The following is a 14,378-nucleotide window of genomic DNA, read 5'->3' on the forward strand; positions in this document are numbered from 1 at the left end:
GGGGCAGCCTGTCCCCGAAGTCCGGGCTTCAGGACCCGGGCGGGTAGGGCAGGCTGCGAGGGTTGCCAAAGGCGCGCGCGGATCTGGACGTTGGGAAGCCTGGGTTAGGCAATGGCTTTGCTGTGTGGCCTTGGGCAAGTCACTCTCCGTCTCTGGGCCCCACTTCCTCCACAATCCGAAAGCAAAATTGGGGCGTTCTTGGGGTCTCAATTACCCCTTTCTTCTTCCCCAAGCCCCAGGGGCTTTTGTTGTGGCGCCAGCACGCGTTTGGATAACAAAAGGCTCCCGGCCGGGGGTGGGGGGGGGGGGGAGCGGGGGGCGAATGAGCTTGGACTCCCTGTAGCCAAGTTTCCCCGCGCGCCCAAGTCGGCGCGCCCCGCTGGGCGGGCCCGAGCCACAGTGGCGCTGAAAATGGCTCATCTGTTGTCTACTTTCTCTGTTTCGCAGGAGCGGCGGCATGGAGGCTCTCACCACTCAGCTGGGGCCGGGGCGCGAGGGCAACTCCTCGCCCACCTCGAAGCAGGAGCTGCAACCCTACTCGGGCTCCAGCGCTCTCAAACCCAACCAGGTGGGCGAGACGTCGCTGTACGGGGTGCCTATCGTGTCTCTGGTCATCGACGGCCAGGAGCGCCTGTGTCTGGCGCAGATCTCCAACACTCTGCTCAAGAACTACAGCTACAATGAGATCCACAACCGCCGCGTGGCCCTGGGCATCACGTGCGTGCAGTGCACGCCGGTGCAGCTGGAGATCCTGCGTCGGGCCGGGGCCATGCCCATCTCGTCGCGCCGCTGCGGTATGATCACCAAGCGCGAGGCCGAGCGCCTGTGCAAGTCGTTCCTGGGCGAGCACAAGCCCCCCAAGCTGCCCGAGAACTTCGCCTTCGACGTGGTGCACGAGTGCGCGTGGGGCTCGCGGGGCAGCTTCATCCCCGCGCGTTACAACAGCTCGCGCGCCAAGTGCATCAAGTGCGGCTACTGCAGCATGTACTTCTCGCCGAACAAGTTCATCTTCCACTCGCACCGCACACCCGACGCCAAGTACACGCAGCCCGACGCCGCCAACTTCAACTCGTGGCGCCGTCACCTCAAACTCAGCGACAAGTCGGCCACGGACGAACTGAGCCACGCCTGGGAGGACGTCAAGGCCATGTTCAACGGCGGCACGCGCAAGCGGACCTTCTCGCTGCAGGGCGGCGGCGGCGGCGGCGGCGCGAGCGGCGGGGCGGGGGCGCAGGGGAAGGGCGGTGCCGGCGGCGGGGGCGGCCCGGGCTGCGGCGCAGAGCTGGCCCCGGGCCCGCCGCCGCACAAAGCCCTACGCTGCGGCGACGACGAGGCCGCCGGGCCTCCTGGGCCGCCTCCCCCGCATCCGCAGCGGGGCCTGGGTCTAGCGGCGGGCGCCGGCGGCCCGGCGGGCCCGGGGGGGCCTGGTGGCGGCGCGGGCGTGCGCAGCTACCCGGTGATCCCGGTGCCCAGCAAGGGCTTCGGCCTCTTGCAGAAGCTGCCCCCGCCGCTCTTCCCTCATCCCTACGGCTTCCCCACGGCCTTCGGCCTCTGCCCCAAAAAGGACGACCCGGTGCTGGGCGCGGGCGAGCCCAAGGGCGGCCCGGGCACCGGGAGCGGCGCGGGCGCGGGCGCGGGCGGAGGCGCGGGCGGGCCGGGGTCTGGCCACTTGCCCCCGGGGGCAGGCCCCGGCCCGGGAGGCGGCGGCATGTTCTGGGGTCACCAGCCCTCCGGGGCAGCCAAGGACGCAGCGGCCGTGGCGGCAGCGGCCGCCGCGGCCACGGTGTACCCGACGTTCCCCATGTTCTGGCCGGCGGCAGGCAGCCTCCCGGTGCCGCCCTACCCCGCGGCGCAGAGCCAGGCCAAGGCCGTGGCGGCCGCGGTGGCGGCGGCGGCGGCGGCGGCGGCGGCCGCGGCGGGCGGCGGCGGCCCCGAGGCCCTGGACGCGGCCGAGCCGGCCAAGGAGGGAGGCCTGGGCGCCGAGGAGCGCTGCCCGAGCGCGCTGTCCCGCGGGCCGCTGGACGAGGACGGCGCCGAGGACGCGCTGCCGCCGCCGCTGGCCCCGCTGCCGCCGCCGCCGCCGCCCGCGCGCAAAGGCTCCTACGTGTCGGCCTTCCGGCCGGTGGTCAAGGACGCCGAGAGCATCGCCAAGCTCTACGGGAGCGCCCGCGACGCCTACGGCTCCGGGGCTGCCCGCGGGCCGGGGCCGGGGCCGGGGCCGGGGCCGGGGCCGGGCGCGGGGGCCGCCGGCGGTTACGTGAGCCCGGACTTGCTGAGCGAGGGCAGCTCCAGCTACCGCTCCGCCTCGCCCGACGTGGACACTGCCGACGAGCCCGAGGTGGACGTGGAGTCCAGCCGCTTCCCCGACGAGGACGGCGCCCCGGACGAGGCCGAGCCGGGCGCGCCCAGGGCGCCCAGCGCCGGCGGCGGCGCGGACAGCGACCAGCCCGCGGGGCCCCCGTCCGCCGCCTCCTCGGGCGCCGACGGCCCCACGGACTCCCCCGACGGCGGCAGCCCCGGTCCCCGGCGCCGCCCCGGGCTGCCCTCGGCCGGCAGGCCGACGTTTGGGGACTTGGCGGCCGACGACGTGGTGCGGAGACCCGAGAGGAGCCCGCCGGGCGGCGGCTATGAGCTGCGAGAGCCGTGCGGGCCGCTGGGGGGCCCCGCGCCGGCCAAGGTGAGCCCCGCGCCCGCCTCGCTGGGGGCGCCTCCTCGCTTACCCCGCGGCACCACGGGGCTGTGGGGCAGCCGCCGGCCGAGTTAGGGTCGGGAACCGTGTCCCGCTCCCGCAGCGCCGCGCGACCCGCCGGGGCCTCGCAGGGGGAGGGTTTCGGGAAATCCGGGGGGTGGGGGGTGGGGGGCGCGCCCAGGCCTGGGAGACGGGTGTGCTACGCTCGTGTTGAGTGTGGGGGAGGGGAGGTGGAGGCCGCCCGTAGCGCCGAGAGCGAGAAATAGAAGGGGTCTGGGGAAGGAACGTGGAGCAGAGAAAGGGACCCAGGGCCGGAGAAGAGCGCTTGCGAGGCTGGGCCCGTGGCGCACCCACCCGGAGCGGGGTCGGGGTCCCGGGGAAGACGGGCTGGTAGGGAGAGGAGAGGCCGGCGCCCCGCTCAAGCCGGGCCCCAGCAACGCCGGCCCGGAATCTCCCTCCACCCCAGCTCCTTGCTTTCTAAGCCCCTTTGAACTCGGGCCTTGGGAACCGCCGGGTTCCGCCGGGTTCCGCCGGGTCCGCCGGGTTCCTTGGTAGGCGGCTGTCCAGACGGCTGGTGGGGGGACGTGGGGGCGCGGGGACGGGCTCTCCGGTGGCTGGGCCACGGGTTCGGGTCGGGGCTGCGCGACTGAGCCGAAAGTGGGTGCGCACACCTGTACATTTGCATCAGGTCCATTAAAACACGAATCATTAGCCGGATGCGAACGGCGTCATTTATGCGGGGACTCTGGGCGAGGGCTGGCGGGAAGACGCGGGAAAGGAGGCGGGCGAAGGTGGGTGGCGGGTGCGGCTGGGAACAGGCAGCCCCGGCCCGGCTCGGAGCCGCTTTGTCTTTCTGATGACCCCGAAACTGCAGCGGGCGGAGCGGCCTCGGAGGGCGCGGGGCGCTCGGGTCCCGCGGGCCGGCCGACCTGCGCCTCCCTCTCGCCGCCGCGCGGGGCCGGGCGGCCCTGATGCGCTTCCAGCGCCCCCCTAACCGCCTGTCATTTTCGGCCGCCGCAGGTGTACGCGCCAGAGCGGGACGAGCACGTGAAGAGCGCGGCGGCGCTGGGGCCCGCGGCCTCCTACCTCTGCACCCCCGAGGCCCACGGTAACGCCCCCAGCCCCCCTGCCGAGGTCGCTGGCCAATGCGACGTGGGGACCGCGGGCGGAGGGCCGGGGCGGGGGCGGGGGGAGGGGGTGGGCTGCGAGGGGAGCCGAGAGGAGGAAAAAGGGAGAGGCAGAGAGAGCAAGAGAAAGGGGGCGACGGACAGAAGAATAAAGGAAACTCAGCGGGAACTCCCAGTAACTTCCACCGTTTGGTCACTTAACGAACCGCCCTGTCCCCCGCACATAAACACGCTCCCGTACACCTCACACACTGGGTCAGATCCTTTTTAAAATCACGCCTGGCACCTCACTCAGTCGGCAGTGCTTGGGCCCCGAGGTCCTCGGGGGCAGGCCGGGGGAGGGCGCAGGGTGCGGGCGCTGGGCCGCGCGCTTGGATGCCCCCGAAGCGCCCAGGCGGCCGCGGCCCGGCCCCGGGGTGGGGGTGGGGGCCCTGCCCTAGCGCCGGGCCCCAGGGGCTCGAAGAGGAGGGGCTGAGGGCCTCGCAGATCCGGGCAGGCCAAGCCCCGGGAAGGGTGCTCCCCCGCCGCCACCACCCCGCGCGGGGGGCCGCCTGGGCCGCGTTCTCGGCGGGAGCGGCGTAGGCAGAGCCGGCGGCCACGCGCGCTCGCGGTGCCCCAGTATCTGCGCGCGATGTAGGTCGCTCGTCCCTGGTGGGCTCGGCAGCTCGTCTTGTTCTTTTCCGGGGGGCTGGGGAGGGGGCGTGGAGCGCGAGAGGAGAGGAGCAGACCGCGCGCGGGGGAGGGGGTGCCCGGCCCAAAGCCTGAGGGTGCAAGCCCAGGCGCACAGCCGGGAACCAGCGGCGGCCACGACACTTTTAATTAGGGCTCGGGCGCCCCGACCGTGGCAGCTCTGGCCGTATCGGGGTCACGGTTTCTTTGCTTCTCCTTGAAACTCGGTTTATTGCCTTTAAGAACCAGATAAGGAAGACAATCACTCGACCGCCGACGATTTGGAAACGAGGAAATCCTATCCAGACCAAAGGAGTATCTCCCAACCAAGTCCCGCAAATACAGACCGAGGTGAGCCCTAGGACCCCTGCGCGCCAACCGCACCCGCACCCAGAAGCTGGGGCCCAGGTCGCGCAGGTCCCACCGGCCGGGGCTTGCGAGAAGGGCTTTCGATCGACTGTAAGCGGCTGCTGGGCCCCGCGTGCGGCTGGCGGATACACATTTAAAGAGCGCGCGCGAGGTGCAGGCCAGGTTTCCCGAGCTGTTTTCCTCCTTAGTGGGTTTGGGGCTCTTCCGGGTAAAAGAAAGGGATAGTGTACTAAAAGGAGATGACAGACACCATCACCCACATGAAGTAGGTCAGAGAGCACTTCCTGCCCTAAGATAGCCTACGTGAGTCCACTGTCCTTCAGTGGGTCACTCTCTAAAATGAGAGCTACACCCCTAAACTGATAGCTTGGAGGGTAGGTGGCACTCCATACCTGTAACTGTCTCTTCTAAAGGCGGAAGATGTGGAGCAGCTCCCTGACGTAGCATAGATCCGGGCAGCTCACCCTTCCCCTCCCAAGGCCTCTCCCAGCGTAGAATCCCTCTAACCTGCCCTTGTATCTCAGGTGAAGATGGGCTCACCCTGGATGTCACAGGAACTCAGCTAGTGGAGAAAGATATCGAGAACCTGGCCAGAGGTGAGGTTAAATCTGTGAAATGAGGGTACACTCTGCTTGGGGTAGAGGCACCCTTCTTGTAGGGGAGTGTGTGGGAAGACAGGACTCTTGGGGAATCAGTTTTCTTTTTTCTTTCTTTTTTTTTGGGGGGGGGTCAATTTTCATTGAGTAGAAAGGATGATCCTCTGGGCACTTGATGCTGGCATAGAGGTAGAGGGGAGGGGAGGGGGGAGGGGGTGAGTGAACCAGACCCCTAGAGGTTCATTAGAAGTTTGGATTCCCAAGATTGGCCTGTGTGAAGAGCACAGTAAAAGAGAGCAGTGAGTAATGATCCTCAGAAGTTGATGCATGTGACAATCAGATAGGGCAATTTGGGTCTCCCAAACTCACTGGAAGACCGGACTTTTTCTAAAAAGGTGGAAAGGAGACATTTATTTTAGGAATATCTGAGAGGTTAATTTTTTTTCCTGGAATTAACATATAACCACCCCCAACCAAATGCACCCTAAATGGGGGGGGGGGGGGGGATAGAGCCTTTCAGAATGGGATCCTGGGTTGCTGCTTCACCTTCAGGGGGGAGAGTGTGGCTTGAGGCAGAGAGGATAGAAGCCTCTGACCCCACTTTGCTCCTCTACCTCCCATTTTTGTGTTTCTCAGCACCTGCTTGGGGTGGGATTTCTCAGAGAGCCTCCACATGGGGAGGACTCTGATCCCAATAGCTCCAAGGTCAGGGCAGCCCCTGCCATCCATCCCTCTGTAGCTGGTTCTGAGGGCATAAGTGCTTTCCACATCCACCTGCTATCCATCACCCTGCCCCCAACCAGCCCAGATATGTGCTTGCAAACTGGTGTGGGAAGGGGGAGAAACATTGGTGGTCTTCCACTCTTCCAAGTCACAGATTTTATAAGGTATACAATTACCTTCAAAATCATTGGTGCTTTATATGAGAGCTCGTAGTATGGATTTGGGGTCCTGGGACCCCCTGAAATGGTGAACAAACTGTTGTGAATACAGGTATTTTTCCAGGGCAGGGATCCAAGTCTTTGACCAGATTTATCCAGCTCCTACTATTGAAGGGAGGGATTAGGTGTGTCATTTGGAGGGGTAAATCAAGTCCTGGGCCAGCCTCTAAGGTTAGGGAGTTAGGAACAACTTAAAGCAGATACCATGCTGGTTAGCGCCTGGAGCCAGTGCTTAGAAGCCCAACATGGCTTCTACAACCCCGAATTTTAATTCTCCTGGGCAACCTGTCTCCTGGCCAACAACTCCCCCACACACACCCCCAAATCCTTTGGAAGCAAATGGAAAACCAGTGTAGAGGGCCTCTACCTCCTGGCCCCACCGCTCCACAACTCCCACCTCAGGGCTCTTGGCCAGAGCAGGACCTCCAGGACCTTTGGGGGGTGGGGAGCTGAGTCCCGCACATGCCACCCACCTTTACTTCCCACTCTCCTCCCACCCCCCACAGACGAATTGCAAAAACTGCTCCTGGAGCAAATGGAGCTCCGCAAGAAACTGGAGCGAGAATTTCAGAGTCTCAAAGGTACCCCCTTCCTGACCCACCTCACCCCACTTCAGCAGGAGAGCCTTCTTTCTGCACACCGGGACCCTGGGACAGGCAGCTGCCCAGCACCCTCCCCTTCCCGGGTTTCCCGGCTAGGCCCGAGCCCACAGGGGTGGGGGTGGGAATGGGGAGCGAGGGGAAACGGGGCCGAGGGAGGGGGCTGTGCGTCACAGCTCTCACTTAATCAATTTGCACAGATAATTTTCAGGATCAAATGAAGAGGGAATTGGCTTATCGAGAAGAAATGGTGCAACAGCTGCAAATTGTCAGAGGTAAGACGGGAGTCAGGTGAGCGCGCGCACGGGGCCGTAACTGCCTCTCGTCTGGCAGAAGCCTCAATGTTGGCTCAGTCATTTGGATTTAAATTGAAGGTAATTTAACAATTATTTTTTTTATTTAATATCCTTTGTATACTCTGATTAGCCTCAGAATGGCAAGCGAGCCCAGCAAACGGCTTGCAGGCATCATTACATGGAGTGATTGAACTTCTTATCGCGGCAATTTCCATGGTTTCTAAATTAAAAATCGAGGCGTAAAATTACCTGGGAAGTAATGCCTAAGTTTGCTTTAATTTTGGTTAGATCCGTCTGCCTTTAAGCACCAGCCCAGGCTTTTTCCTCCCTCCGCCAGGCTGCAGTTTGGAGCACTGATACTCCTTCCTCCGTCTCCCGGATTTGTTTCTTGGAGGGGCTGAGCGCTGGGGAGAGGGTGAGGCGCGGGCTGTGACCCCCGCGGCTGGAGGGTGGTCTCATTTCCTCACCGGCCCCTCCCCATGTCTTCCAGACACTCTGTGTAACGAACTGGACCAAGAGCGGAAGGCGCGCTATGCCATCCAGCAGAAATTAAAAGGTGCGGATGCCGAGGAACAAAGATAGGACTGTTGCCAGGTTCTGGCTGTGCCACTGAATGAACGAGTGAATGAATGAATGAATGGATGGATGGATAGATGAATGAATGAGTGAACGAATGATGGGCGGATGAATGGATGGTGAATGAGCGAATGAATGAGTGAATGAGTAAATGGCGGGCTGTGAGAGGGGAAGGCCAGGTCTACCTAGATCAAAAGCTGAGAGGAGGAAAATGGGAATTCTTTTTTGTGATGGGGAAATAATTCTAGAACGATAGAATGGGGATTAAGAACCCCTTGAGCCCCTGGCATTGGGAAATCCGCCGTGGGATCCAAATCTAGCCGTGGGCAGATTGACTTACCGCTTTCTGTGCCTCAGTTTCCTCTTCTGTATAATGGGGCTACTGAACCAGAGCAGTGGTTCTAAATCGCCCAGTTTTCTCGCCTACATTCCTGCCTTTTTCTGATCCGTTGAGAACCCCTGAGCCCGAAGGGGGTGGGTGGCACCCCGGGGCGGGGGGGGGGGGGGGGAAGGACAGGGGTTCGAGTGGACCAGCCCATGGGCCACGCGGGCGAGGTGCCCACCTCGGCCTGCCCGACTGTCTTTCCAGAAGCCCACGACGCCCTGCACCACTTCTCCTGCAAGATGCTGACGCCCCGCCATTGCACTGGCAACTGCTCCTTCAAGCCCCCACTGTTGCCCTAGGGCCGGCCCGGCCGCCCCTGCGCCCTCAAGCCATGCTGCTCTCCTCCTGGAAATGCCCGCGCCGCGGCGGCCCAGAGCGAGGAACAAGCCATTCGGACCCGCCCGTGTACATACAGCCTCCCGCCCGCCCGCCCTCCTCCCGGGCGCCTCGGCCCATGGCCCCTTCTCCGTTTCCAAGTGTAAATACCACCTCGCCCCACCGTTGAACTCCAGGGCACCGGACCTCATGGGGTTAACTGGACCGCAGGGGGTAAGATAGGGGAAGGGGGGCCTCCCCCGCCCAGCTCGGCCTCCACCCCCGATTGTGTCCACGATGTAGCAACTTCGCTGGCGCAGGCCCCGCGCTCCCCCGTCCCGTCCACTTCTGAAACTTGTTCCTGACGACAAAGTGGCTATGTGCAATGGATATAAATGTACTGTGAGTCTCTCTTGGTTCCCTATTGGGTTCCGTTTTATTTATGCTGTAAGTTATTTTGCTCCCTTCTCCTGGACCTATTTCCAGCCCCGTTTTGCATTTCCCCTTTGGGTTTGGTTTTGTCTATGTTTCCTTGTTAACCTCTTGATGTAACAGCACTTTAAAAAGGGCGACAACTGACTCACGAGATGGAGACCACCTTGAGCCTGTTTGGGGAGACCACCCTGTATCCGTGACTTTTGTTTTGTTTTTAATAAAAAAAAAAAAGAAGAAAAAGAAAAAGAAAGAAATCTGTCACTTCCTGGGGCTGCGGAGGTTGGTGGGCGGGGGTGGGCTGAGCGATGCGCAACAGGTGCAGCTGGAAGGCCGCAGGTGCGGGTTCTGGGGCGCAGGGGCTGGGAGTTGCCCCGCTCGGTAGGGCAGCAGCGAGTGCCTCGACCTCCCTCCCAGCCATTCAGACACACCGAGTTGGCCCCACAGGCCACGCTATCCCCACTTTTGGGGCTCTCCCCTGAGCCTCTCGGCCCGGGGTAAGAGGACAAGGCGGGCTCCTGGATGGCAGGGTCCCCCACTCTTCCCTGGAGCTCTGCAAGCTCCAGGGTTTGCTCGGGCCCACTCCCACGCCTGCCCCACTTCGGGAGTAACCCCGGCGCTCTCGGGGGCGGGACACAGCCCTGCCCCCTGCCGCGAAGGCCGGGTTCACCCCGAACTGCCAGGAGGCGCGGGCGCTGCGGGCCCAGCCGGATGCGCTGGGGCGGGGCGGAGGGGGGCGAGGTACGTAGGGAGGCCCTCGGCGGGCCAGGCCTAGAAGGGCAGGGCGTGACTCCGCGTTGGGGCACAAATGTCCTCGGGCCTGGCCTCCTCTTCCCGTGCCGGGCTGGCCCTGGCAGTTTTTACTGTTCTGTCCATTTCCATCCCAAAGGGTGTGGGGACCTGGAGCCAGGTGAGGCCCGTCTACGCTGAAGTCATGTGGTCTCGACTGCTGGGATGAGGGGGTGTCAGGGTGTGTGTGACAGGGATGGATGGCATCCTGGCCCAGCTGATGAGGCCTCACCTTGCTGCTGGGCCCCCATCGGCCTCAGTTTCCCCAGCGCACCTGCCGGGTAGGCTACGGATAAAGGATGCAACCTGCAGCGCGCTTTTTGGAGGGGGGCGCGGGGAGTGTGCTGCAAAGCGCACCGTGCTGGGGGATCATTCAGCCCTGGCTCCCAGTTTCACCTCCTGGGCTGACTAGCAAGGGTGCTGTGTCTCTCCCTTTATTCTTCTAGGAAGAATAAAATAGCACTCGGGCCTCCCCCCACCCTACCCCCCACCCCGGGCGCGCGTGACCAGCCCCGACGCCGCCGCGCTCCGACATCCCGGGGACCCCCATGCGTGCGCTTCTCCGGTCCCCGCCTCGGGGTCCGCCCCTCGGGCCTGGGGGCCCTGGGCTGCGCGGTTCCGGGAAGTCTGGGGGGGGCGTCTGGGGGGCCCCGGGGCCGGCGGCGAGCAGGGGGCGCACAGCGGAGGCGGGGAAGGGGCGCAGGCGGCGAGCCGGTGCGCGCGGAGGAGGCGGCGAGCGGGGCCCCGGAGCGCCCCCGCGCTGGGGCTCTGAGCCCCCCGCCAGGCCCGAGATGTGCCGAGGGCTAGTCCTAGATAGGACAGGACAGAGATAGTGGCGCTGCGAGGTGTCGCCCTGGGAAGAAGCCACCTCGGGAGACGCGATCTCCAGCAGGAACCCTCCAGGGCGCGGGAACGTTCCCTTTGGGTGGAACCCACCAGATCAGGTCCCCGCTGTGCCCACGGGGAAACTGAGGTCGCCAGAGGAAGTGACTTGCATCCTGGGGCGTGCCAGGGCCGGGAGGTGCTCTGATGCCCCAGCAGCGCAGGTGTTGGCCCCCCAGGGTGACCACGCTCTCCCTTCCCAGTAAAATGGGAATTACGGTTACCACCCAGGCCCGTACACAGGAGCCTCGCAAATACTCCTTTTCACCATCCCTTTCCGAATTCCCCCCGAAGTGGACGGGGAAAAAAAGCCCTAGACAGCTGGGGCTCGCCGGAAAGGGCACCCCATCCGGGGCCGGAGTCTCTGCAGATTGAAGGTGTAGGCGGATCCGACCCAGAAAGCTTTGTCGCAAAAACCCTCCTGGGTTCCTCGTCCCTTCTGAAGTGGTTTGTTCTCCCCCAAATGTTAATAACCAAACGATTGGTATGGATGTAATTATCAATAATTATACGAATTATTGCTGATTGCGGGGCTCGTAGCTACTTTAATTAGTTTACCAGATTCTAATTAAGTTAAATGAAACATTAATAGGGAAAATATGCTTTGAAAAAAAAAAACCCGCAGGATTTTTTAAAAGTCTGTTTCTCGCCACAACGTTGCCACCTTGCGACGCAATTTAGGTATTACAGCCAACGTCCGAAGGCCCCCCAGACTAAGGAGCCTTGTCTTAGGGAGAAAAGGTGGGGTTTGGGGGGTTGCTAGAGGGCTGTGGAGCACAGAACGCCTCCTGGGTGTTCCGTCGAGGTGTTTGGTTTCACACTCCTGGCTTCAGGAGGGGCCCACAGGAGGTGCTGCTCTGGAGTCCAGGGTCTGGGGATAAAGAACCAGGCAAACATGCCCCCCTCAACCTCAGACTCCCTTTTTTCAGCAGAGGAACTCACCACTACTAGTTAAGGGATGTAGTGAACTGGTCTATATCCCCACCTATCCCAGCAAATCCAAGGTGAGAAACTGAGTGAAGCTGTAGGCCTTGGTGGGGACCGCATCCAGCGGTTTGATTTTTCACAGCGCACCCCCCCCCCCCCCAGACTATCCCTGCCTCTATTTATCCTGCAAATCTGGGTAACCTGTTGGCCAAACAAAACCAGATAAAACACAGCTGCAAGACCTCTGGATTCCTGGGACTAATCCCTCTGCATTCCTGTGGCACTTGGTTCATAAAACTAAGGGTGTGTTCACCTCTCGGGGTTATCCTTGGTGTGTGTGTGTGTGTGCGTTTCCCATAGGACTGTAAGTATCCTGGCAACCAGGGACACATCTTGCTCTTCCTTGTGATCTCCAACACAGGTCCCAGTGTATCACAGTAGCTTAAAGATGTCTAAATGAAGGCGTTCCAACTTTGTGGTTCATCTGGGTGCTGGAAACGCCTGGGGGGAGAAGTCCCTAGGTGCTTCTGGACAGCAGCTATTGGGAGGCAGTTAGCTCATTTGCATAATATTAATAAAGCACAAGTTTGCTGCTCAGATGATCCTTCATCAATAGGATTATTTGCATGGGGGGGGGGCAGGTGTCTGGTAAGAGACTGTGAGCCTAGGAAAACTTCCTTCCTCTTCCAGTTGTGTCCCAAACACACACTGCTTCACTCCTTCACATTTTCAAGTTCATCACGCACGTACCTGTCCACCTAGTCCCAGCTACCCCCATCTAAAGTGTAGCCTCAATCCTTTGCAAAAGGATCCTTGAATTCAGAACACCAGCAAGAGCGGGACTGGACCCATAGGCTCTTTCCATTAATTCTAAATCGCTTTATCTCCCACTCTCTGCCTTCAAAGGTGGCCTAGTGTTTGTTTAGGAGCACAAGCTCTCTAGCCAGATTTCCTGGGTCTCAATCCCTTCTCTGCCATTTACTACTTGTGTGACATTGGGCAAGTTGTGGGATCTCTCTGTGCCTCAGCCTCCTCATCTATAACAATAACAGGAGGCCGGAGAGGGTACCCAACCTCACAGAACAGTGCAGAGCCAGGAGAGTCAGCCAAGTCTCTGGCTTTTCCAGGACTAAGAATTGCCCGTGTTTCCTCCTCTCTGCTCCAAGACAATGGGTCATACCAAGAAGAATGACAAGTTTCCTTAAAAGGAGAGAGAGTCACGCCAACATTGGTCCTTTCCTTGTTTGGCATCCCAGAAGGGGACTTTGAGAACTACTCACCCAATGACCCAAGTTCTTCCTAAGAACCAGGCATATGGCGGAGGGGGGGGGGGAAGGGAAACCAAAGCTTGTCTCCCAGCTCCATGCACTGGAGCCTGTGAGCAGACAAGGTGCAATGAGAGGTCCCACGGACACCCCCCCCCCCCCCGCCCCGTCTCGGCTGTTACCTGGAGAGGATCATTTCACCTCCACTAAGGGAACAGAAATGGATCCGTGATGGAACGCTGCTTGGCAGCTCGCAGCGCCCGGGAGAGGCCCCGCCGCTGCCCTGAGGCCCTGGAGGCGACCAGGGGCTCCCCCGGGCGGCTGCGGGCACCGCTGGGCCTTCCACGCGTGTGCTCAGGCACCAGCAAAGCACGCGCACCAACATTTTCCAACTGGAAAGAAACGGGTGTCTCAAAAACACATTGATAAAGTCGGCGCTGCAAATCTGAACTTTCCTGGACTTGGCCCCCTTCCCATTTTACTAAGTAGGACGGTGCTTTTTTTTGCATCCATCACGCGAGGGCAGGGGCCCCGCTCTCTCCAGGGCCTGCGCAGAGCCTCGCTGCAGCCACTTACTAGTTGCACGCTCGTGACCCGGGGGCTTTACCCCCCAGGGTCTTCTGTAAAGTGACAATAGTACTCACGGGGCAGGGCTGTCTGCAATACCCAAATGAGATACTGGAAGCCCCTGGACATGACCGATGCTCAGTAAGGAGTTGGGATTGTCTTTTTATTTATTTATTTATTTATTTTTTTTTTTAAGGCTCAGAGGCAGCATGAGGAGGGAGTCCTGGTGCTCGTTCCTGCTGCAGTCCCCTTGGGTCTATCGTAGCACTAGGGTCCGGCTAAGTTGGGACCTGAAGCGGGTCCACTTCGGCAGAGCCACGTCCTAAAGGGTGTCAGGCACCGCGGGACTCGGGGTGGTGCAGGGGAGCAGGGGCCACAGGGCGGAGAGATCCAAGCCTGGGGCCTGGCGTTTGGGCAGGCCCGAGAGGGCACCGGACTCGGCCCCACCTCCTCTTAGTCTGTCTCCCGCGACTACAGTTTCCTTTGTGCGAAACGAAAGGTCAATCCTTGCAGGTGGGAAGTGTTTGCAAGGAAAGGGGCCGGCACCAAAATATGGAACGCTTCACGAATTTGCGTGTCATCCTTGCGCAGGGGCCATGCTAATCTTCTCTGTATCGTTCCAATTTTAGTATATGTGCTGCCGAAGCGAGCACGAACCCTGGGCTTTCCCGGGGACTATATAAACCCTAATATGCCGAGACTTTTATGCTTATGGTGACTCTGCTGCGCGCTTTTCAAAATTCCCAACTGTCCATGCCTAGTTATGACCTCTTGTATGTCGTGCACAGGGTCATGCATTTCTGTGATTGCGGCCGGATTAATCCTAACGGCTTCCCCAACCGGCCAACGTCGTGTATGCAAATGAAGGGACCATGGGAAATTGGCCCTCGGCCCGCCCGACCCCTGCGCGCTCCCGAGGTCGGTCACGTGGTGCGCGCAGCCCGCGCGCTCGCT

At 61.5% G+C, this 14,378-nt stretch overlaps 1 protein-coding gene and 1 non-coding gene across 2 annotated transcripts; one reads left to right on the top strand and one right to left on the bottom strand.

Annotated features, from left to right (window-relative positions):
* Positions 1-457: 457 nt before the first annotated feature.
* On the top strand, positions 458-9,244 carry SKOR1 (SKI family transcriptional corepressor 1). Its single transcript, XM_072738916.1, has 8 exons — positions 458-2,677; positions 3,710-3,797; positions 4,729-4,836; positions 5,379-5,450; positions 6,898-6,972; positions 7,191-7,265; positions 7,777-7,842; positions 8,452-9,244. The coding sequence occupies exons 1-8, from the start codon at positions 458-460 to the stop codon at positions 8,544-8,546; spliced, it is 2,799 nt and encodes a 932-aa protein (XP_072595017.1). The 3' UTR covers positions 8,547-9,244.
* A 4,726-nt stretch (positions 9,245-13,970) lies between these two features.
* On the bottom strand, positions 13,971-14,077 carry LOC112918301 (U6 spliceosomal RNA). The gene has a single exon (XR_003234664.1). It is a non-coding gene; the product is annotated as a U6 spliceosomal RNA (small nuclear RNA).
* Between the last annotated feature and the right edge of the window lie 301 nt (positions 14,078-14,378).

Source organism: Vulpes vulpes, chromosome 15 (genome assembly GCF_048418805.1).
Source record: "Vulpes vulpes isolate BD-2025 chromosome 15, VulVul3, whole genome shotgun sequence".
In the NCBI taxonomy this organism is placed as follows: Eukaryota; Metazoa; Chordata; class Mammalia; order Carnivora; family Canidae; genus Vulpes; species Vulpes vulpes.

Excerpts from the sequence above, each read along its gene's own strand:
- SKOR1 (XM_072738916.1), top strand. The coding sequence starts at position 458 with ATGGAGGCTCTCACCACTCAGCTGGGGCCGGGGCGCGAGGGCAACTCC. Across the intron at positions 2,678-3,709 it reads GGGGCCCCGCGCCGGCCAAG|GTGTACGCGCCAGAGCGGGA; the intron begins GTGAGCCCCGCG and ends CGGCCGCCGCAG. Across the intron at positions 7,266-7,776 it reads ACAGCTGCAAATTGTCAGAG|ACACTCTGTGTAACGAACTG; the intron begins GTAAGACGGGAG and ends CATGTCTTCCAG.